Here is a 25,616-nt window from a genome sequence, read left to right on the forward strand (position 1 = left end):
TCTCTTCAATAAATGGTGCTGGGAAAACTGGATATTCACATGCAAAAAAATGAAACCATATCTCTATCTCACACCACTCACAAAAGTTAACTGAAAATAAGTTAAAGACTTAAATATAACCCTAATCGTACTAGAAGAAAACATAGGGAAAAGCTCCTTGACATTGGTCTTAGCAATAGGTATGGAAATGACACCCAAAGCACAAGCAATAAGCAACAAAAGCAAAAATTAACAAGTTAGATTACATCAAGCTAAAATGCTTCTTTCTACACAACCAAAGAAACTATCAGCAAAATAAAAGGGCAACTTACGGAATGGGAGAAAATATTTGCAAACCACGTATCTGATAAGAGGTTAATATCCAAAATATACAAGGAACTCATATGACACGATAGCAAAAAAAAAAAACAAAAAAAAAACAAAAATAAAAACCCACAAATAACCCAATTTAAAAATGGGCAAAGGACCTGACAGACATTTTTCCAAAGAAGGTATTCGAAAAGCCAGCAGGTACATGAAAACTTACCTTGACATCACTAATCATCGCTGAAATGCAAATCAAAACCACAATGAGCTATCACCTCACACTGTTATTGGGAATGTAAATTGGTGCAGCCACCATGGAAAACAGCATGGGGTTTTCTTAAAAAATTAAAAATAGAACTACCTTATAAGCCAGCAATTCTACTTCTGGCTATAAATCTAAAGGAAATGAAGTCACACTATCTTGAAGCGATAGCCTTACCTACATGTTCATGGTAGCATTATTTCCAATAACCAAGACACGGGAACAATTGTCCATCAATAGATGAATGGATAAAGATAATAGAATATTATGCATCCATAAAAATGAAGGAAATCCTGCCCCTTGTGACAACATAGATGAACCTTGAGGGTATTATGCAAAGTGAAATATGTCACATTGAGAAAGACAAATAATGAGTGGTCTTACTTAGTTGTGGAATCTTTAAAAAACAACAAAAATCTCATAGAAATAGAAAACAGATGGTGGTTGCCAGGGACAGGGGATGAGGGGTGGAGGAAATACAGGAAGGTGGACAAAGGGTATAAACTTCGAGTTATAAGATAAATAAGTCTTGGAATGTAACGTACAGCATGGTGACTACAGTTAATATTGTATGTGTGAAAGTTGCTAAGAGAGTTGATTTAAAAAGTTCTCACCACAAAAAAAGAATTGTAACTGTGTGGTGATGGATGTGTTAATTAACCTTATTGTGGTAATTATTTTGCAACATGTACATATATAGAATTACTACATTGTACACCTTAAACTTACATCATGTTATATATCAATTATATCTCAATAAATATAAGGGGGGGAAACTATCCTCACTTTCAAATATATAGCACAATGTATTATATTATTACTGGGGAAAAGAATTAACATTCCTCCTCCTCTTTGTAAAAAATATTTTTTTCCTGCCTTAGGAAAACATGGATATGATTTCTTAGAAGTAGATTTTCCCTGAATCCCTTCTCAAAAATGAACTGGACATGGATTATTTTATGCTGCCTCCTAGTTTTGTCTGATCCTTGTCTATACTTGAAAGAGCAAAGTGTGCATGCTGGGATGGGAGATGTACCATCATTGCTGTCAATTTTATATCAGCTAAGGTGTCTTTGGTTGGAAGTTACAAAACTCCCTCAGCCAAAATGACTTAAATAATAGAAAGTCATTAATTCTTATATCAGGAAGTCCTGAACATTTAATAAACAGGTTTCAGGGCATTGATGCAGCTACTCACCAATGTCATCATGGACCCTGCTTCTTTCCATCTCTCCACATTACCATGATCAGGGTCCTGGCTTCCTTCTCAGGCCGGTAATGAGATGGGTGTAGCAGTTCCAGGCATCACATATGAGTACAGACGCAACAAGGTCCAGAGGCAGAAAGGGGACTGTCGTAGCACAGGGAGCCTTACCCAGGGGCTCTCACCCATCCTGGTCATGGGAAAGAACTAGGTCTCTGGACTGCATGCTCATAAACCAGTTCCTGGCAGGTGAATAAGAATATCATAATTGACTCAGACCAGTCAGGATTGCCCCCTGAACTGGGGATTACACTGGAATCACATACAGGACAGATGAGTATCTAAACAAAACTGGGGTCCTGTGAAGAGAGAACAAGGAGGGAATGGATCTTGTATAGGAAACCTAGGCCTGCTATATTCTTCCAGTATTTCCTGGCAGGTGAGTTGATTGAAGCCTGCTTTTAAAGTTCATATTGTTTTTCTCTGACTTTCTTACCCTCTGCCTTCTCTTAAGGATTTTTGCCAAATCAAGTTTTTCTCCAAAGTAATAGCTCTTTGCTTTCCTGATACATATTGAAGTACATTTTTGCTATAATTCCTTTTACTTTGTAAGCCTGATTCCAAGTAGAGATTATTTTAGGTACAAGACTCCTTTCTCATGCCTTCTTGGTATTTGGCTTATACTAACTTTTTTGGATAATTTCCCCCTTTTATCTCAGCTCAGAAAAAGTACCTGCTTCTTACCCTAAGGAGCCAGATTTCTTTAACCTCTCACAGAGGCCCACCCCCTCGATGTTCTGTCTTCCACGAAGTTCACTCCGTGACCAGAATTGATATATAAAGATGTATTGAACATTGCCAGTCTGGGGTAAGAGAGGTGTTTTGGATATTCAACAGTGAAACATAAAATCCTTTATGTTATATACTTTCAGAGCCCACTCTATATGCCTTCTTAACTTTATATACTTTCTTAACTCTGCCTTAGGCATTCAATGTAGGCAAGCCACAGCCACCGTGGAAACACAGAAACGGCACTATCGCCTATTGTCTACTACTTGTCCTCAACAACTCTCACCCCAGCAATTCTTTCCCCCACTTCTCAGTATTACTTGGGGGAAAATGAGAGTTCCACTAATTGTTGGCCTAAAGCAAATCCTAAGTGGCCAATATCTTACGTTTAAAATCAACTTCACTCTTTTCATGAAAATTATACTCCTGATCTTCTGATGTGGGATTGAAAATGACCTGCAGCTTCCTTTCCGTGCACTGTCCTAACAACCAGTCCATGATGAACTATTGATGAGTTTCTTCCTCCTATTGCTTTCTTTATAATGAACTTACATGCTTTATTCTTTACTTTGTATCTTTACGGTGGTTCCTTGTCTTCTATTATGTATCCTAGGTACACCAGCTAGAGATATGAATACCAGAGATTCAAATAAAGAACATCAACATGATTTACACTTAATATTTAAGCATTATTAGTATATTATATCCAAGGCCCATGCTCAAGAAATGTGTGCCATTATGGAGACAACTGTGGGTGTGGCGAGAAAAGCACCAACGTTAGAATCAAAAGAGCCAAGTTTGAGCATCAGCCACTTACTTGCTCTGTGGCCTTATGGGAAGGAATATTTAACTGATGCACAGTTCTTTTTGAGTACACTGAAGCTAATAATATTCATCTCAAAGAGTGTTTTGAGATTCAGTGAAATCATTGATATGAAAGTGCATTGTGAGAAATATGAGACATTATAGGGTAATACTCTTATCACAGAGGCCACAAAAACAGAATAAGAATGTGGAAAAGTACTTTGTTTTAAAGAAACTAAAACAAAAAAAAAACAAAAAACAAAAAAAAGAAACTAAAACAGTTGGTCAACACAGAAAGAGAAAAAAGCTAAATTAGCAGATGGCTTTACTCAGACAAAAATATGCAACTCTGGACATCAGTGCCCTGCTCACATCTCCTCTGCCCGCCCTGGATGTCAGCGGTGCCTGGGTAGGCAATTTGCTTACCTGCAGTGACTCCTTACCATTAAGCATCTCTTTGCCCTTGGGCTGCCTGGGGCCTTAATGTCCCGAGTGCAAACTTCAACCAATAATGGGGGGATCTTGAAGAGAAAATACTCCCACTTCCTTGTCCCTCGTTAGGACTTTTTCAGATGTGTTTTGCTCTCTCTCAAGGGTCCCCTGTAGTAGCAAACCCCAGTTATTCACAGCAGGAACCTGCACAGTAACAACCCACCATCTTTTTCCATGTCTCCCTCCATTTCCTGTCTCACATCCCCTCTCCCTCACCAAGCTTTCTGTGATAACTTTCCAAATAAACTACTTGCACCCAAGTCCTTGTTGCTGAATGTGGTTTGAGGCGAAACCCAAAGGAAGACATCTCACAATTTCATTTTCTTAATTCAGTTAAGTCGATATGTAAAACTTGTTTAACAGATGTATGTTTGTGGTGGTGCACATTCTGTTTCTGTCATTGTTCGTCATTGTTCTTTTTATAAAGGTAACGTGAGAAATTGGAGAGTAGGACAGGAAGAAGAAAGAGGAAAGAGGTGGAGGACTGAAAACTAAGCTCCTTTACTTAAGTGAATAAACATTTCTGGAAAAGGAGGTAGCACTTTGAAGCTGTGAATAAAACCAGTCATGAGGCAGAGGTGAGAGAGAACAGTGTGAAGCACCCAATGGAAAGGATGGAAGCTAGTGTCATTGTTCTGACCCCAATATTCCTTTGGATATATTTTTCTAAATCTGGACGCTTCTCATTGCCTTTTCTGGCCCCCACTTTTTGTACTCCCTGAATTCCTCCTTCTTAACTCCATTTTGCATCCTACAGAGTGACACAATCAAATCTTCAAATTAGAAAAGAGAAGGAGCTTCAAGCAGGATTGTGCCCAAATGCACTGCTTCGCCTCTAAGTTCTCCACTTGGATGGGCTGCCTGGAGACCAGCCCATTGTTCGCCAACGCTAAGGACAGGCCGGGACCTGAGAGGAGCAAGTATGGGGGGAAGGAGATTCGCCCAGAGTGCTCGCCTCCCACACTGAATTCCACCTGGACAAAGATTAATAATACTCTTAAGCATTATGCTTTTCTTTCTTTCTACACTTCCCATTCTCCGGAAGGATTGGAAAAAGGACCAGAAATTCACAAAAGAATAGAAAACCTATGTTATTTCTCATCTAGATATTTTAGTATCATCTCTGGGAGAGGCCCTCCCAGAGAGTGCCATGAAAAGTAAGGCCACGTTGTATGTCCTGGGTGCCGGATGTGGGAGCCAGGAGCAAGGGATAAGACAACTGATAATTTGCTTATAGCTCTTCCACCAATAATTTAACATAGGTAAAATATGTGCATGCACACACACACACACACACACACACACACACACACACACACAATAGGAAACCACACAGCCACACAACTACTGCTAGCATCTTTCCTAACTTCAACATTAGCTTTATAAAGTGCACGTGGATTGTTCCTTTCCTGGGTGCCCTTGAGGAGACAAAGGTAATTCTGGTAAGAATGGAGAGGGCTTCTATGTGGGGTTGTTAACAAGGAAGAGACGGGAACATTTCACTGAAGGACACTGGGGGGCCACACTGGGATTCAGTGACTGGTGTAGAGGCCTCCCTGCCTTGGGTGATGAAGCAGATGCTCCAGTGGCCTGTCCTGCGTCTCCTCAGCCCACCTGGGATTTTTGCTGTGGTTGTAAAGGCCCTTTCCATGTGTGCTGACAGTGTCCCATTTCAGGGGTTCTCTTCATCTCTCACTGTTTCCCAAGTCTTTCTCTAAAGCAGTGGGAGCTTATACAGCTGAGTGCAGGGCAAGCCCAGAGTGTAGGGAAGACCTGCCTCGAGACATGCTCACTGATGACTAAGGCAGCGTGGGAGCCAGGGGATAAAGGCTTTAGCCTCCCGTTCTTTGGAGGGACAATTCTGAGGTGCATGCTATGAGGTTCTCAGAAGACTGGAGCCCCGTTGCCCTCAGTGGTAGTTAGCTAGCTCAATCGCATAGCTTTGCTGACTTTTCTATTTCTTCACATATTAACTTATTCATTATTTTTCTATTGAGGATTAATTGACACACAACATTCTATTAATTTCAGGTGTACAACATAAGGATTCGAAATTTGTATATATTATGAAGTGCTCACAATAAGTCTAGTTAGCATCTATCACTATACATAGCTATAAAATTATTTTTGTATGATGAGAACTTTTAAAATTTACTCTCTTAGCAACTTTCAAACATGCAATACAGTATTGTTAACCATAGTTGCCATGCTGTACATTACATCCCCAGGACTTATTTATTTTGTAACTGAAAGTTTGTACCTTCTGACTCCTTTCACCCTTTCGCCTACCCCTCATCGCCTGCCTCTGGCAAACACCAATCTGTTCTCTGTATCTATGAGCTTGGCTTTTTGTTTTATTTTTTTTAGATTCCACATATAAGTGAGATCGTACAGTATTTGTCTTTCTCTGTCTGACTTATTTCACTTTGGAAATGCTCTCAATGTCCATTCATGTTGTCACAAATGGCAAGAATTAATTCTTTTTTAATGGATGAATAGAATTCCATTATGTGTATTTGTGTGTGTGTGTGTATATATATATATATATATATATATATATATATATATATAAACATATTTATATATGATACATGTTTTATATATTATAATGTAAATACATATATATCACATTTTCTTTATCCATTCATCTGTCAGTAGACACTTAGGTTGTTTCCATATCTTGGTTATTATAAATAACGCTGCAATAAACATAGGGGTACATGTTTTCAAATTAGTGTTTATGGTTTTGCTTTTTGTTTTGTTTTGGTTTTGGACAAATACCCAGAAGTGGAATTGCTGGATCATATGGTAGTTCTATTTTTAGTTTTTTGATGGACCTCTATACTGTTTTCCCTGGTGGCTGCACCAATTAATAATCCCAACAATGCACAAGGGGTCCCTTTTCGCTACATCTTTGTCAGCATTTGTTATCTCTTGTATTTTTGATAATAACTATTCTAACAAGTGTAAAGTTATATCTCATTGAGTTTTTGATTTGCATTTGCTTTATAATTACCAATATTGAGCATCTCTTTATGTACTTGTGGCCATCTGTATGTCTTCTTTGGAAAAATGTCTATTCAGATCCTCTGCCTGTGTTTTTTTTTTTTTTTTTCTCTTGAGTTTTATGACTTCTTTGTATATTTTGGATATTAACTTCTTATCAGATATATGATTTACAAATATTTTCTCCCATTCACTCATTTTTCCTTCTCTCAGTAAGCGCACTCCCTTCCTTCCTACCTTCTGGAGTTATCTTGCAAATAAACTACTTAAACTTAAGTCTTACCTCAGGCTCTGCTTTTGAGGAGACCCAAATTAATACAGTGATGCCAGGTATAACTCTAGAAAGCAGATCTTCAGGATAGTATTCTGAAAAAGAATTACTCACCAGTCAAATGAAAACAAAAACTGCATTGCTGATAGTAATTGTGGCATAAACACCAATGTCTCAATAGTGTTGGATACGTTGTAGAAGGGGGAAGCATTGCTTATCTGGTATCTCTAATATGGGAATGAAAAGGGGCCATGGGAATTTTACATGGAGTGGAATTGGCTGGCTTTGGTAAACTGCCTTAGAAGCTTTAAAGAATGCCTTAAAGAAAGAGAGAGATAAGTTCAGTTCATCCAACCCTTAGGGGTGACATGAACCCCCTAAGTTCATGTCACCACTCTCTGTTGCATCAGTGATTCTCTATCAGTCCACACCTCTGGCCTCAAGCAATGTTCCCTGTGACCACCTGAGGAGAAGGAAAAACAAAAACAAAAACCTGAAACCTGTTGTAAAGATGCTTGGTTCAATATGCTGATATGAGCACAGATGGTCTGCTATTGCGCTATAGCCCATTCATCAGTAGCCCTAAAATACAGCGGTGAGAAACTCTCAGTTCTCACAGAGTTTGGAACAGGCATTTGATGTATGGAGAAAGAACTAGCCTGGCAGAAGGATATATATGCTCTCCTGTGCAGTGGAGAATTATTTGGCTGATTAGTCAGGGCCTAGACTGAGCAAGATTATATATCCAGTATAAAGAGATTTGGGGAAGAGGCATATGGAAACACATATAGGAATAGAAACCAAGGTGTACATCTTTATTTCTCACACTAATGTATATCAGACAGCATCCATCACCAAGGAAGCTCTTAAAAACCAGGTGGACAGAATTCTCCTCGGGTCAATGTTAGCTAGCTTCTATTCTTGATACACCCCAAAGCTAGTGCAATGGACCCATGAACATAGTAGCCTTGTTGGCAGGTATGAAGGCTATGCATGGCCCCAACAGTATCGGACCTTTCTCACCAAACTGACATAGCTACTGATTCTGCAGAAGTTCTGGCTTCTTAGCAGCAAAGACCAGTACTCAGCATTGGGAAGGGTATCAATCCTCAAGGTCCCTGCCAGGCAAGTTAGTGGCAAGTTGATTACATCAGATCCCTCACCTCCCCCATACCTGGTGGGGGCAGGGTCGGTGAGAAAGTGATTCATCCTTACGGGAAGCATCTCCTATTCTGGAGATGTGCTTGGCTTCTTTGCCAATGGTATCTCTTTTAAGATTACTATATGAGGACCCAGTTTGGGACAACATTCTGCAGGGTTGGGAGTAGTCCTACAGGATGTGGTTTATGTATCAAGCCAATGGCCAATTATGGTACTGTGTACTCAGCAGCTAGAATATATGTGTCTAGAAACCAAGGTGGGGAAGTAGGAATGACCCATCTCACCATCATACCCAGTAAACCGCTTACAGAATTTGTGCTTCCTATTCCCACAGCCTTAGGCTCTGTTAGATTACAGGTCTTGGTTACTAGTGGGGTTGGGAGGGAGAAAATCACTTCTAGTAAGGGACACAGTAAGAGTTTCACAGAACTGATAGCTATGACAACTACCTGCTCACTTTGGCTCTTTATGCTGAAGGACTTGCAGATAAAGACAGGCATCTTTTATATTGGAAGTGTAATTGATCTGATTATCATGAACATCTAGAATTGTTGCTAAATAATGGAGACAAGAAGGAGTATTTCTAGATCTCAAAATATTCACTGGGATTCACCTTATTCTTCCATGCCTGATGATAACACTGAATGAAAAACTGTAGCAACCTCAGCCTGACATGAGCAAGCCAACCAAGGGCTTACACTCCTCAAGGATGAAGGTCTGAGTCTCCCCACCAAGCAAATAACAGACTAGCTGAAGTGCTTGGCATGGGTGAGAAAAATCTGGAATGAGTGATGGAGAAGGGACCTCATGAATATCAATTATGGCCTTTGGACCGGTGGCAGCAAGGAACATCTGCTTGTTACACTAAGTAAGTCCTTTTGAGTCCTTTTAAGAATTATCAGCTGGGCATAACCTTAAACAATTCGTGACAGAATGGATTTTATATAGGGCAAAAATGGATCTGAAAGGTGTAAGCGATAGACTGTAAGAGATACTTTTGATGCCTCACACCACTTCCTTTGATTTCAGCTGCAGAGGTGTTGGACAGTTCCTACGCAGGCAGCAGCAGTTCCCCCTCACTCCTGCTGCATCTCTGTCTCCCCATCTCACAGCTCTCTCCAAAGCCACAGGAGCTCGCTAAGCCCATTCTGAATGACCAGACCTATTGGGAACTTACTTCCTCTGGGAGCCACCCTCAACTAAGGAATGAAGGGAGTCAGTGGATAAATGTGCAGCCTTTTATCCTTGGGAGGAAAAATTCTGAGATACGTACATTCTAAAGGGTTCCTCAGAGAGTCCCTGGCGGGATTAAGTCCCAACTGATCAAAGTGGTAGCCAGCTCATAATGTTTCCTCTACTGGCTTTTCCTTCTTATCTCTGTCAGTTTCTCTGCTTCCTGAGATCACCTACCAACTAAACTACCTGATTTATTCTCTGCTTTCAGAGAAACCCAAATTATGTGGATAAAGCAGTAGCTACTTGTTGATCATAATGTTATAGAAAGGGTTGGCTTTGTTAATAAAGGAGAAGCAATACGTAGTGTAGCTGCAGAATCTGGTCCTATCCTGTTTCTAACAAGACCTGGAACCAAAGTTTAAACATTGGCTATACAACTTACGAGTAACACTTTGAACACTTAACTGCTACCTCTTAGAACCCCATTCTGAATCTTGGATCAAGGACACAGGTTTGAGCCTTGCCTCCTGTCTTCTTGCCAGTCAACTCGCAAATAAAGCTCCTTTCTTTTCCCAAAAGTCGGTCCCATAGTATTGGCTTCTATATGTGCCTGGCCGCGAACAACTACTGCCTGAACAACTACTGTTGTTCAGTAACAGTAGTTTTTGGTAGAGGAAGTGAAGTCAACTAAAGTTCAGAAACAAATACTTATTGAGCATATATTATATATTAAGCATTTTAGAAGGTATCCAATATTATTTTCAACTGATTGGCATGACAAAGAGAATTTTTCTATACTCATGTGAAAGGAACAAAAAAAAAAAAGGAAAAAAGAGAAAGGAGCACGTAGCAAGACATCAATAAATCAACAAATGACAAATTCTTTTATAGTGCTGTCTAATAACCAGCTTGCAGCCATCTGCATTTACCATCTATCTGGACAGATCTACAACTTGATTGAGAATTATACTGTGTACCATGCTTTGGGTGGGTTAGAGGGTGAAACTGAGGGTTGGGACATGACTGATTTGTAGTATATCCAAATAAACATAACAAAATTGTGTTCTAAAATATGAACTAATCCATCATGTTATATGTGAGAAATACTTAGAAAACGTCAAGATTATTTAGTCCAATGTCCTTGCTTTCCAGAAGAAGAAAATGAGGTGGCTTTGTAGCACAAACAGGCCTGGAGTAGCAGTATTCTGATGCTCTTTCCATTATACTTGGAGACTTGCACCAAGAGAATAGTAGTCATTTGGAAAATGTTTAATGCAAAATATTTTCTGTATTTGAGTGAAGTCTTGTGTAAGAGCACACATCTAAATCCTAATTGTAATGCTAAACTTTACGTACCTGGGCTTCATCTAGGTTTTCTGGAAGGCTTAATCGAAAAATACAATAAATGTTATTTTATACGTTTTTATTCAATTTTATAACCCATGTTATCACTTGTTAGGACCCCTGCTGGGAGAGTCATTAGCTTGATCGTTAATCAGCCACCACTACCACTTTCTTCTCTCCCCTACCATTTCTAACAATTCAGAATGTTTGTGTGTGTGTGTGGGGGGGGGATTTGAGAGCCTGTGAGACATCATTGCAAACATAAATCATACCTGAAATAGCAGGGTCTGGAAGTATTAGTATAAGAAATTTCTAATGAAAGAATATCCGAACAGAACTTCTATACATAGTCCCTGTCTCAGGGGGACCCTTGATTACTCTCTCTTCCTCAGCCTCAAAGTCATGTCTTTTATCTTATGGATGTATCCAGATCCATCATTTCTATTCTTACTGTCATATTTTAGGTCAGTGGCCCATCCTCTCTCACCTGAATAAGTGCAATAGCCTCCTAACAAACTAGTCTCCTTGTCTATAAAGTTGCTCTTAGAATCCATTTTCCACAGTCACAAGAATTATGTTACTAAAATACAAATCTGATTACTTCATGCTCCTGCTTAAAGCCCTTCAGTGGCTCATCACTGCCTTCAGAATAAAGTTTCAACCTCCTTATCAAGGTAAACAAGTACCCCCCCCATTCCTCCCACCTCCAAATAATCTTGATATCTGCTCTGCTCTACCTCATATTTGAAATCAAACTCTTTGCTCCAGCCATACTGTACCCTTGCTCTTCCCTAAATCGGGAATGTTCTCTCTCATTTCCAGGGCTTTGTGCTTGCTATCCTCGGAGCTTGCTGTCTATATTCCCTACCCCTCTTTAGGGGTCCCTTCAAACATTACCTTTTTGTGTGTGTGAAGCCTTCTCTGACACCCAAGGCTAGGTTAAGTGACCCTCTTGCGAGATCCTTTAACTCTTACCACACTGTATTGCCCCTTATTCTATTCTTTACTTGTCTTTTCCACTGGACTGCAAATTTCTTGAGGGAAGAGAGTCATTCTTAGTCATCACTGCAGCCTCAGTACGTAAGGTAGCACCTGGTATACAATAGACATCATTTGATAAATATTTCTGCTTAAACAATCTCATGGAAGAAACAGGTACTAAACAAAGATTTCTTGCCTAACTAGCTTTTCCCATTTTCTCTCCTACTATACACTTCCTTCAATGGATTTTTAAAAAGGAAGATTCTGGGTGATGGGATGACTCTTTATATTTATATGTATTATTTAAATTAAATTAAATTCTACATCAGATAAACTGTTTTAATCCCATTGTGGTAGGGCAGAATAATAAATTCATGGAATAACACTAGATGTCATTTGAGCATAGTATTTAGGAAAAGGCTCCTGTTGAGCGATGCTGTATAGTGATGACAGGAATCCATGTGACGGGGTTCAGAGGGAACTACTAGTGGACCAGGGTTGCAACCTCTAACTCCCAAGTTACAGTGGGAAGGGACTGATAATACCATCTCTTTTCAGAGGAGGAACTTGAGGGGCAGCAAACAGGTTCAGTGATTCAGCTGAGCCTACATATTGGTCTCCTTGTTTATAGACCTATACTCTTTCCATTATATCACAGAAACAAAAACAGCTTCTTTGTCCTAGGAAGACTTAGCTAAAAAAATGTAGGGAAACATAGGGAGCCTTTTGAGTGTACACATCTGCTTAGCATGTAAAGGATGTGAGAATTCTAAAATGATTGTGACTCTTCCATGCCTAGAATTTGATGAAAGAACACTAGCTCCTAGTAATTCTCTTTAATTCCATTTAATCATTAGAGTTTAAGAAGAAAGCAAAATTTGCATGGTATTTGTTTCTGGCCATCTGCTCCATTCAGAACCTTGGAACTACACAACTTACTTTTTTGGAAGGTCTATTTGGGGTTGGGGTGGGGGTGTGCTGAGTACCTACCAACTGGGAAAAGATGTAGCCAATTTCAGGCTTCCTTTCTGAAATTCCAACAGTTCGGGAAGTATTTCAAGATCCTATTCAATCTTCACCTTGTTGGTTTAGATTTTTGTCACAGACACTTTAAGTTAATTGGGCCCCCAAACAGATTTGTTAACAACCTCAGATTTATGTGATGGTTATTTAAATGCTAAATAAAAGTCACATATTATAATGTGAGGGGATTCAGTTCTGCAAAACTGCATGGAGAACAGATTTTTTTTTTAAGGTACAATTCTACATTTTCAAAGTTTGTGTTAAGATTGCCCACCAAACGACTTATTTACTTCATCACAAGGTACACGTTAAAAAAAAAAAAAAAATCACTTGACCTGCAGGAGTTGAGATGTTAGGAGAAAATCAGTTAAGAAATAAACACATTTAGAAAGGTGAAAATGCACAAATAGTGACACATTTTGGCCCTGCCCCAGATCCTTAAGGAACTGACATCTTGTTCCATCTTTTGTTATTCCCCTTTACTTCCAGCCATCTAGATTTCACATATAATTGTCTCAGGCTCCATTAAACTGGGAAAAAGTGGGGATCTGACGCTATACCAATTGATGCTCTCTCCACACAGACACTTGATATTGAATGAGGGACAGTGCCTGGGCCGTAGTACGGTAGGTCGGCCTAAGATCCTATAACAACCATGTTTGTGTGAGTTTGGAAGGGTCGGTCAGGTGAGAGACGATCGGATTCCTGCGACCTCAGTGCTCACGTCTCCGTCGCTGAAGCCAGCGCTGGGAGGGAGCTGGAGGTGAACGTGCAGCTCTGGGGGGTAAGAGCCACTGGGGCCAGTTGCACGCGATAATGCACGTGGAAAGGCTCAGTAAATCGGCACGCCTTCTGCAAAGCGAAGGTGACCACCACCCCATCATCTCTGGCCGAATGTTTTACCTAGAGCTGCACGCACGGCACACGGAGTTTACCCACCCGCCGGGCTCGGCAGCCCCCTCCGCAGGGGGCAACACCTGGCGGCGGAGTCCCAGCGCGCCCTTCGCGAGGCTCCAGCACGAATAGCGGGACTGCGGGGTTGGCGGCGGCGCGGGGCGGGGCTTGGCTGCGGGGAAATGACGTCGCCAACCCCGCGCGCCCCGCGGGCCGCGAACCGCGCGCCCCGGTAACGGTGGTTCCGCCGCTCCCGCGTCCTCCTCAGTGTCCCCGCCCACCCCCGCAGCAGCCCGCCCCGTCTCCTCCTCCCTCCGCAGCTCCCGCGGCGGCCGTCTCGCTGGGTCCCTGGTACCAGGTGGGAGTGGGACCTGTGGGGCCACGCTGCCAGCGACCCCTCCGCCGGGCGCGAGCTGAAAAGCGGGCGACAGCGGGCCGGGCCCCGGGCGTGTGTCCCGCGCCGGTGTCGGCCACGGCTTCGGGCCGGAGGGGCCGCCGGGTCCCTGGACGGGGCTGACCTGGGGATCGCGGGCGGGAGGGTGCCTGCGCTGCGGCTGGAAGGCGCCGGGTGTCGGGTCTGGAAGCGGCCGCCCCGGCTCTTGCCTCCCAGACACCGTTGACTCGCGGACCGTCCCCGAGCGCGGGGACAGGTGCCCTGGCCGGGGTCTGTTGGGAAGATGGCGACCCCAGGCATGAGCTGGCAGCAGCACTATTACGGCGGCTCGGCGGCCGGAGCCACCAAATTCACGCCCTCGCCGGCCGCCGCGCAGCAGGCGGGACACGGCTTGGACTACAGCCAGGACCTGCACCTGAAAATGAGCAAGAAAATCGCCCAGCTCACCAAGGTAAGGGCGGGCTTGGGGTGGGTGCGGCGGCGACTCGGTGCGGGCCGCGCGGGGCTCACCTGTCCAGCTGGGAGGCTGCGCGCCCTGCGCCGGGGGCGAGTTGACGGGGGCTGTAATAGGGAAGCAACAACTGGAGACTTGCCTCCAAGAACCGTTCAAACTTCGGTGGAATCTGGCAACGTTCATTTAAACTAGACAGCTCAGCGGCACGGCGGGGTTTATGGGACCTGTACCCGGCTGCCCTTTAGGGGTAAGCCTGCACAGAACGACTTAGGATCTATTTCCTTTATTCCACAATAATCAGTCTCATTAGTTTTGCTTTCACGCGTCTGCCAAGGCTCCACGAGGAATTACACTACAGGACTGTATGAAGTACAGTACCGTGTTTACCCAATGTGACCCGGAATCTTTGGAATTAATCAGTTTTTTTTTATAGGTTACGTAGTTAAAGGGAGAATAAATCTGAGCAATGTAGGAGGGTAAAACACCGTGCGAGACAGTTTTGGGGACTTAATGAGTCATTCCTTATCATGACAAAATGTCAAACAAGGTTTTTAGATGAATCAAGTGTCTGCACTCAGTTAGATGTTTCAATTTATCAGAAGTTAAAAGAGCAAATAGCCTGCAAATTTGGCCAACTGTTGTTTAGGACGGTACTTGGATAGCAAGCGTTTACAAGTAGTAAATGTTGATAATGAGAAAGAGTTGATATCTATGAAGCAAGAGGAATTTAGATTGATTATATTGCCCTGTTTAGATATTGGGAGCAATCTTTCAATATCCATTACGTGAGAAGAGTGATTGGTGGTTTCTGAAAGTTCGTAGGGGTGATAGACCCTACAGCTTTAAGCTCAATCAGCGAACCAGTTTTTAGGACCCTTGTTGGTATGCTGAAGAGAGGTGCACATTATGGGGGTTTATTACTAGATAACCTCTGAAGTCTGACTCTTTCATCACAAAATTCTCATTATATAATTCCATTACTAGTTAGCAGTTTTGAGAAAGTAAAGGAAAACAGTTCAAGAGAGGAAAAGAAGGAAATGGGAGTGAAAAGGATGAAAAGAGGGTAAAAATATTTTGATGAAGAAATGTGATTAAGGGTAGAAAAAAATAACATAAAAGGATTAAAGAATGAGGAATCAAATGGAAGAGCAAAGGAGAGGGTGGGTATACGTACTCAACCATGCAAAGCAAGGCACCATTCTGTAAAGGTAGACTTTTTGTTTTATATCAGTGCTGTCTAGGAGGTTGCTATGTGTCCAGTTTTTATAGTGTCCTCTTGTGACACCGGATCCCCAAATTCAGAGAAAGGAAGTCACAAGAAGGAACGATACTATACCATCAAAACATTTATACATTTGGGAGCTAAAAGCTAGGGTTCCAGAAATCGTGTTTGATCTTAAGAATACTGATGTCCATAATTAAGCACATGGATATTTATTTATTCTGATCTTACGGTGTGTCCACAGCATCCATTGTTCTTATTTTACATCATCCTGCAGAGCCCTGCTCTAACTAATAAAAACCTTCAATAAGTTGGGAGTGGAACTGTGTACAGTTCTGTAAAAGAAGTTTCCCGTCTCTCCAGTACACTACTTTTCTTTTCACTTATGCCTTTTCAATTTCCTGTTCTTTTATCAGAAAAAAAAATAATGTAGCACAAGTGTTTAAGTGGGAGTATTGATAGATGTTGCTGTCACTTTCTCTCTTTCCACTACCTACCTCAAATCTGATGAGGCGGGAGGCTGTCCCCAGGCCAGTGCTCGCGTCACAGCTTGAGTGCTGCACCTAATCTTTACTGAGTGTAACTGGGGACTCCTGATTCAGTGTTTGTGGTTACAGTTTTTAAACACTTGCACCACTCGCTCTGCTAAGTGCCTCAGACATTTAATCCCTTATACTAGAGTTTCTCAACCTTGGCACTGTTGACATTCTGGACTGGATAATTCAGTGTTGGGAACGGGCGGGGCTGTCCTATGCAGCGTCTCTGGTGCTACCCAGTAGGTTCCAATAGCAACCCCCGCCCACAAACACAGTCATGACAATAAGCATTGTTTAGACATTGCCAGATGTTCCTGGGGTGAAGGTGGGGGGATGATTCTAGGTTGAAAAAAACACTGACATACTGAAATATCTAGAGTTATTAATTACTCAGATAAGGTGTGAGAAAGAAGCAATCAGATAGGACTACCTCTTCAATTTCTGAAGTATACAGTAAGACCTGCCTCCTTCATGTACCGTTTTAGAAACTGTCAAATTTTACAGTCACATCCACATTGTAAATACTGTATCATAAGAATGATATCATGAGTAATACATGAATTGTTAGACTGGTATTTGCTATATAGAATTTTCACTTATGAAGAGTTTATTAATAAATCCATATCAGCATGGGTATGTTAACCAGAACTATGGTTTGGAACTTGACAATTGCTTATACTTCAAAGTTAGACATTATAAAGATAACGTTAAATAGGATTTTATTTCTTTTGGAATGAGTCAGTATGCTCATCTCTTTAGCATTATCATCAGCATGGCTTGGGAATCTGACACACTGTCTTGACTTAAAACTCCGTCTGTGCCACTTACTAGCAGTATGACCACCGGCAGTTCACTCAACTCTAAGCCTCCGTTTTCTAGTCTTTAAAAGAAGATTGATGCTATAACTCTCTAAGATAGTAAGCCAGCAAACAAAATATTAGTAAAATACTGAATATTTTAAAAATGCTCCTCTCTGCATTTAGTAGCATTATGTGACTGTTTTGAGATTTTCCTGCTAAACTCTTTAAAAATGTGTATAGTAATTTGTTTTCTATTAGACAGTTTAAATTTTTCACATTTATCCTGTATTGTTGTAGTAGTATTGAAAAAAACAACATGCATTTTTCAGAGATTTGGCAGGCTATGAAAGGATAAGGGTGAAAGTAATCTGTAGTATAATTTTTCAGAGTGTGGGTCTCAACACATTTTTACCTAACTAAAAAGCAGTCTCAGCTGCAGATGTATTTGTTCAAATTCTGTTTCCTAAGAATCTAACATAGCAGCCATCTCTGGAACCACCTTTTATGTAAGAGGCACTTTGCTAAGTGTTAGAAATACAGCAATAGCAAGACACAGTCTGCCTTTTAAAGCAAGTCATTTATATTTAAGTTGCTCATGTCAAATTTTAAGAATTACTAATAGATTCTTGAATCACGTTGTGGCACATTTCTGGAATTGTTAATAACTGAACCATCTCAGCATAGGCAGAGAAGCTGGATAGGTTGACTTCTGTTTTATAAGATCCCCTTTGTGTGCTTCTCTACCCTCCACTGTGTTGACTCTTCAGAGCACGTTAGATTGAAGGGCCGGCCGGGTGGCTCAGGCAGCTCAGGCAGCTCAGGCGGTTGGAGCTCTGTGCTCCTAACTCTTCACTCCAAAGGCTGCCGGTTTGATTCCCACATGGGCCAGTGGGCTCTCAACCACAAGGTTGCCAGTTCAACTGCTCAAGTCCCTTGGTGGGCAGCGCCCCCTGCAACTAAGATTGAACACAGCACCTTGAGCTGAGCTGCCGCTGAGCTCCCAGATGGCTCAGTTGGTTGGAGCGCATCCTCTCAACCACAAGGTTGCGGGTTTGATTGCTCTTAAGGGATGGTGGGAGCGCCCCCTGCAACTAGCAACGGCAACTGGACCTGGAGCTGAGCTGCGCCCTCCACAACTAAGACTGAAAGGACAACAACTTGACTTGGAAAAAAGTCCTGGAAATACACACTGTTCCCCAATAAAGTCCTGTTCCCCTTCCCCAATTAAAAAAAAAAAAAAAGAAATGACCTAAATTTCTATCAATAGGGCACTAGCTAAATAAGTTACTTAAAAATAAATAATAAATGTTTAAAAAAAAAAAGAAAAGCAGGACTTGTGGGATGTGATTATAAAACAGCTTTATTTTTGTCACTTACGGTTCTTTTCAGTTTACTCTGTGAGGTTGGCTCATCCCCTGCCAGTGGATCAACTTGACTTTTCTAGTTACTTTTAGATAATGCAAATTGTCCTTTAGTAACTAAGTTGCAAAGATCTCGATTATTAGAATGTCCAGTACCAACAAATAACCCCACACCAAACTGAATTAAGGGTAAAGTTCCTCCCCCACGCCACTCCCTGCCTCTGCCTATTGCAAGGGGAAAGTCAGTTACTGGGGAAGGGGGGCATCAGTGGCTTTTTTCTTCTGACCTGGCTTTTCTACTCCTGCTTTGTCTCACCAGTCTTGGTTTCTGACTCCTCCCAAGTTGGACGAGGAAGAAGGGAGGAGAGAAAAGAGCAGCAGCAAATGTGTCTCCTCTAACCTCCCACCTCAGTTACTAGAGATTCCTTCCTCAGGTTGCTTGAGCGTGAGAAAGCATCTGTATTCTGGCTGGTTGCTTACTCCTCTAAGCCTCTTGGATCTGTCAGGACCTTCATGTTCATTTTGCAGAGGTCTGTTCAAGCTCCAGGTAACATTCCTGGATGGACTTAGGTGACCCCACACCAGCTTTCTCTATCTCTCCCGTAGGGCCCACCCACATGGTTTGCCTGGGCAAACTCTGGAAGTGGTTCCAATTCAGCCAGCTCTCTTCTGCCTTCACATGCCTCTTTATCCAGCTTTTTATCCTTTAATAGATTTTCCAGGTATGAATCAGGTGCTAGTTCAATTATGTTCTTCAACGTCTGAGAGACATGATAATATCAGGCTCTTCAAGTGGTCCCATTAAAGCCTTTTCCCCCAGGCTTTAGGTGAGGAATGAGCATCCACCTCCACCCTCCCCCGTGAAGGCAAGGGCTCTTGTTCCCATAGCTCTCGCCAAGGAACCCTTCTCTAACCCTCCGCTCTGTAATCTTGAAGCTTCTCTCATTGGTGTTGGGGCTTGAAGGTAACACGCCTCAACACTCCTCTCTTTAGCCTGCCTCCTTTGGAAATTTTGGAAGATTGATTATTTTTGGTTCTCAATAGAAACTTCCCTTTTAATATCCTGTTATGTTCACTGTTCATCCAATGTCTCTTTAGTTGACTGCACTTTTAATATAGATCAGTCCGCTTATCACTGACAGCACTAGTGTAAGGTGGAGTATAAGGCTCCAAAGAGCAGGAAGTAGTTTATGTTTTCTGTGCTTAGCATCGAGCGTTCCTCCTCTTTTTCTGTCCCTCTGGAAAGCTGCTGTGACCAACCTGGGCCTTTTGGGGTTTGCCTTACTCTGAATTACTATAGTATTTATTGTCTGTACTTCTTTGATACTTAATAATACAAATTTGAAAAATACTGTTTATTGTGTTTATAAATGTACCTTGTCCTTTTTATTTGATTGTGAGCTCCTCAGCTGTAGAGACTGTGTCTTGTATTTCGTGTAACCTTAGTATGAATGCTTTGCACATAGTGTAAAAGCTTAGTAAATATTTATTGAAGATGATGGTGGCGGTGGTGGTGTTGGTGATGGTGGTGATGCTGATGCTGTACCGACTAATTTTGTTACACAGTAGGGAAAGTCAGTAGTAAACAATTCTGAGGAATTGTGTCTGTTACTCTTCCGGGTTAATGCTAGATCATTTCATCTGACTTCAATTTCTCTTAAATGTTTAAATGTTATTGGTTTCCCCTTAAACTGCTTCAAAAAGTTATATCATCTCATTATATACTTATATTTTTCATGTAAAAATAAAAATATGAAGCACTCTGTCTAAAATACAAATATTATTTGTCATTTCAAAATGTAGGTAACTGATATAGCAGACTCTTAGCAAATGATAATGTCTCAAATCAATCATTTAATACTAACTCTGCTTTTACTATATATCCCAGTCCAGAATGTGTTTATATAATACCAAAACCAGTGAAATTTTCAAACAATCCTGTTTTCTGTACATTAAATACAATTGATTTTTCACTGGTTGGTTTGTTTGAATGACCTAGATACTGTTTCATAATAATATTCATTTTTGGTTATGACTTGGGTTGTTTCAGCTGAGCGTATGCTAAATGCAACATCTTTTTTCCCCTCCTTTATTATATTGTGGCTTTGCCATTCTATTATGTAGTAGCTTAGATGTAATCTTTTAGTCAGAGTTGAGTGGTTTGAATTAATTTTTTATATTTTACTATTGGGCACAAAGGCATGATATACTATTTATCAATTGTCCAAAAAAAAAGGGGGGGGGCGCCGGGATGCTGCCTTTAGAGCTAAAGATCCTAACCCTTTCATTTTATAGGTGTGCAGGTTGAGGGCCCAAAGTCATTTGAAGATGACACTGCTTGTCGCTGGCAGAACCTGAACAGGAACCCAGGTCTCTGGATTGGTGCAGGAGAGGGGCAGCTGTCATAGCAGGTCTCTTTGCCCTGTGTCAGCCTTCTTTCTAATTAGTATTACTCGTTCAGTTCCTAAGAGGCCACAGAATTGTTGGTGGTTTTTTCTCGTGTTGGAACCATGTTTTTTACTTACCGTATAAATCACAGACTTTTGATGAGAATGAAACCAGTGTGCCTCTGCCATATACTGCAGAACCTCTGGACTTCTAATAGGTTGCACAGTCTGTAACTGTGGTTTTGGTAAATTTGTAATTTCCCATCATCATTAATGGAGAGGAGATAAGGCCACATGTATGCTAATCCTACGGCAAAGGCTAAACTTCTGTTTCTGAGGAATTTTGGTTACTTTTTTGTTTGCCATGTCTCTCTTATAAAATGAAGTGCAAAGTTTGAATATTTATATATTCTAGACATTGCACTTTATGACTGAGAAGATTTTGTTGATTCTACTGAATGTGTATCTGTAGGTTCACAGGTATTTGCATTTTTCATCTGATTTTCTTTAAGCACAGTCCTGACAGAATCTCGTTTCTTTCAAAAAATATTTCATAACCAAAACACTAAATAGTATTCTATTCTTATTCTTAGAATAAGAATGCCAGTGAAACACTACATATACGGAGTATGTGTAATTTTGATAGGAAGGCATGTGTGTGTGTTTTATATAATGGTCTACTCAGTAACTAAAGAAGATGTACTGAAATATAACTAAAATAGAGTACATGTGGTTGGTAGATACAGATATAGATCCATATGGTTGGTAAACTTTTGTTGACTGCCTAGTGCATGAAAGATAGATACTGTGCTAGGCACTGTTAATTCGCACTATTCATTTACTGTGCCATTTTTAGACTATATATTTTTCTCATTTTTTTCCAATTGACTTTTGTGAAAATGTGACCAGAATCAAGTAGGTGAACATTTTAATCAATGGATTAATTTAATATGACAAATTTTAAATGTTGAATTATGGGCAACTTTTCCTGTTTGGTTTGTTTTGGGTAGAATTTATATACCTGATTGTCTTAGATAAACTATGCTAGTGCCTTCCAAATTCTTTAATATGGTTTTTAAGAATAATTTAAAGAATAATGTTGACAACCTTCTCTGTAACATCTCTGCCCGGGTGTAGGTGGGGGTTAAGGTAAATTCCAGTCTTCTGAATTCTGGAGTTAATGGATCTGTGTCAGGTTTCAGTCTTTCATGGGCAGACAGAGAGACACACACCCAGGGCTATATGTCCCCGTGGGAGAGCAGAGTGCCCATTGCTCAGGCCAGAGGTGTGGCTCAGTGGATCCCACACTCCGGTTTGAATTTCAGTTTCCCCAGTTACTAGCGTGTGACCTTTAGTAAGCATTTTAACCTCTCAGAGCTCAGTTTCCTCATCTATAAAATGAGAATAACAAAACATATCTCAGAATTATTGTAAAGATTAAATAATTTGTGTAGGAGAGGAGGTCGATAAATTTTAATTTCTACCCATTCCCTAGACCCCTCTCCCTTGGTTCAGCCTCTGCTGATGTAGTCTAACAATTAAGTATGTCTTGATGTGTGTTTTCCCTTCCGATGGAGATCTGTTCTACATTATTAAGGACCACAGCTATCAAAAGTAAAGTTTGAGCAGCAAATATGAAATAACAGTTGATTTTCATTATTTGAGGCAGTTATGTACTGTCAAGTCAGGTTCTAGGGGAAGTACAGGGTTACATTGCTGACACCCTCTGGTCACATTTTCAAGCAATCAATATGTAACCTTGTTTGAGGTGTATTTCTATTTAAAGACATTTTATTTAATACATCTTTTTTATTAATTAACAGTGAACTTACGGCCAACCGCACTATAACTCACGCCTGAGTATTAGATTTTGAAGGTTACATATAAATTTTAGCAAGTAGGTGAATTTGGAAATGTGAATTCACAAATAATAAGGGTCCACTGTATCTAAAAATGGAGGCAAAACTTTGCATCTGCTGTTTACTTAGTTCCTGCTCTAGTTTGTCATGGGCCGGTGTGAGTAGGACTCTTATTTCCACCCTAAACACCCTCACATGATTGTGACTTTGACTCTTCCCATCTCCCTAAACACCCTCAGGGGAGAGGAGTGGAAGGGACAGTGGGGGCAGTAATACTCATCTTTTGTCAAAGTTGCCAGTTACCTACAATCATAAGCATGAGATAAAATTACAGTCAGATTCTCTCTGTGTTTGTAATCTTTATAATCTAATCTTGAATTGACCACATTGCTCCAGGTCAAAGAAAGGAATAAAATGTACAAATTATTCTATTGGGTGGAGTGAAACCTTTAAAAATATAATGTTGATTTATTTTAATTTAGTTAAAATAAAGTTGTGTGTGCGTGTGTGTGTGTGTGTGTGTGTAGAGCTTAAAATATATTTTCAGTTACTTCCTTCCCAGCACACACTGTCAGTGTGGGAGTTGGATTTGTTAAAAGCCTTTGTCTAGGTACCTAAAGATAACTAGAAGTCTATACTCTCTGAGGCTGCAGCACATTTGGTTGGAAGTTTCTGTATTAACTTTATGCAACATAAAGAAAACTTAAAAAAGAAACTATATTTGTTCAAATATCGACTGTCTTTGGCATATAATTAGTCTTATATTTCTTATCCTGACTTCCTTTACTGTGTAACAAATTGTCCCTAAATTTAGCAGCTTAAAACAGCGAACATTTACTATCTCACACAGTTCCTGAGGTTCAGGAGTCCACTTGCGGGGTGGTTCTGGCTCTGGGCTTCTCATGAGATTGCCATCGAGCTGAAGATTTGCCTGGGGCTGGAGGTTCCACTTCTGCGTTCACTCATGTGGATGTTAGTAGGAGACTAGTCTTCCCCACGTGGGCCTCTCCTTAGAACGTGATCCAAGGGGGTCGGGGAGAGAGAGACCAAAATGGAAGTCAGAGCCTTTTCATGATAATCTCAGAGTGACGTACCGTCACCTTTGCTATATTCTGTTGGTTACACAGAGGACCCATAATGGAGGAGATGACTGCACAACGATTAGAGTATCAGGAGACAGAGCTCATTGGGGGCCATTTTAGAGGCTGGTTACCCCAAGAGAGAAGCAGAATTGGCGGGAGAGATACAGAGAGTTCAGAGAATTTGCGATGACCATGTATACTTTGGTAGAAATATTTAGCAGACATTTGGATATGTATCTTAAGCCAAAGGAGAGATCCATACTAGAAATAAAAAATTTAGAGTTGTTAGCATACAGGTGGTGATTAAAATCATGAGTGGTTGAGGACTTAAGCAGAGTAGAAAACATTTAAAATAATTTCTGGGGAAAGGAAGAGAAAATAGCTGAGCATAGAGAGACAAGTAAAAGGATCAGCGAGATGTCTGGTTGTCCCAAGAAAAAAATAAATGTGACATTTGGTATCGATTTGAATGCCTCGCAGTTTTCTGCAAAGTTCTATGCAGGCCTGTGGAGAGGGCCATTGTTTTCCCAGTGTAGGAGAGACGGCAGGTTAGTAAAGGATTAATCCAGAGTCTGAGTTTTGCTTGACTGGTATAACAGAAGAACTGGGGTTTAAGAGAGTTAAACTGCTTTGATGGAGAGTTGTTTGGTTAATGTACCATCAGTTATGTGCTATAGGGAAGGAAGTGAGGCTAGGATGGAACTAATAGATGAAGGAAAATGTAGGAGTTGGGAGGACCATTGGTGTGCAGAGAACGCCCAGAGGTTGCTGGGCGATGGCAAGGAGTTGAGTGTGAGAGGGGCTATATTAAGACCTTTGAGGTGGAGTAAGTTATAACGATCCAGGATGCAGTCTTGAGAATGTTTATAGGGGAGTGAAGGTTATTAGAGTTAGGCATCCCAAAGAACTGTCAGTCTGCTCTTGTGGATTCGTCAAGCATTTTGAAATGTCCAAAGATAATAGCAGGGTTGTGACAGGAGGGAAGTTTGTGAGTCCCACCTAAATCTACACTGGAGGTGGGCAGTGACTGGTTTATTACTATGTGAGGCAGGTCGAGTGATAAAGCTAATTAATAGGATGAGTCATAAAGCCAGAGGCATTTTTCATTATGGGGAAAGAATAATGATTTGGAATAATAACAGTAAATACCATTTTTAAGCAGTCATTATATGCAGTTTCTTACGATCTTTGATTCTTACCGTAGCTCCATAAGGTTGACACTCATGAGGAAGCTGAGTATTAGAGGTTAAGTCACTTGCTCAAGGACATGCTGCCAGAAGAGCTGGGATTTGAACCTCGGTTTGTGTGACTGCCATGTTGCCTTTTGTAGAGGGCAGCATGGGGCATCTATGTGAATGCCCACATCAATTCCAGATCCCACGATGAGAGAGGCACAACATAAAGTATGGCTTCTGTTGGAAAAGAATTCATGTCTTTGGTTGTGAGGGGCAGAAATGGGGTTCTGAGGATGTAGGTACTTCTGGCTCCAGATGCAGGCATCTGTGTCATCTAACTCAGCCTCAGGCAGTTGTGTGCTGTTTTTTCCTGGACACTTGCTGGGTTTTTATACTCGTTCTCTAGAACTCTTATTCCGTGCTGAACAAATGTCTCTTTATAAAATACTCTATCTCCTTACTTTAATTGAAAACCTGGCTCTCTTCCCAGCATACTGCTTTTTCTGCTGCCTTTGCAGGTGACCACTGACACATTTCATCAACCAGAGAGGCCCTGGAGATGATATCTTCTCTCTTCCAGCTCTCATTGCAACTAGTACACCATTACTCCTAGACTCTTACGTAAATACAATT

The 25,616-nt window shown here is 41.1% G+C and overlaps 1 protein-coding gene across 12 annotated transcripts in view; it reads left to right on the forward strand.

Moving 5' to 3' along the window:
• Positions 1 to 13,912: 13,912 nt before the first annotated feature.
• FAM184A (family with sequence similarity 184 member A) overlaps positions 13,913 to 25,616 on the forward strand; it is a 100,296-nt gene continuing 88,592 nt past the window's right edge. For 6 of the 12 annotated variants that reach the window (XR_016020191.1, XM_019740984.3, XM_019740982.3 and 3 more), the window contains exon 1: positions 13,914 to 14,558. Coding sequence is in view for 11 of the 12 variants with exons in the window: in XM_019740984.3 (XP_019596543.1) it covers positions 14,391 to 14,558 (168 nt within the window). In the remaining variant the exon portion in view is untranslated. Of the gene's footprint in view, positions 14,559 to 25,616 lie in introns of all 12 variants that reach the window. The other 6 variants (XM_019740987.3, XM_019740990.3, XM_019740981.3 and 3 more) reach the window with 3 other exon arrangements.

This window comes from Rhinolophus sinicus, chromosome 2 (assembly GCF_057876585.1).
Source record: "Rhinolophus sinicus isolate RSI-liver-muscle chromosome 2, RSI-T2T, whole genome shotgun sequence".
Taxonomy (NCBI): domain Eukaryota; kingdom Metazoa; phylum Chordata; class Mammalia; order Chiroptera; family Rhinolophidae; genus Rhinolophus; species Rhinolophus sinicus.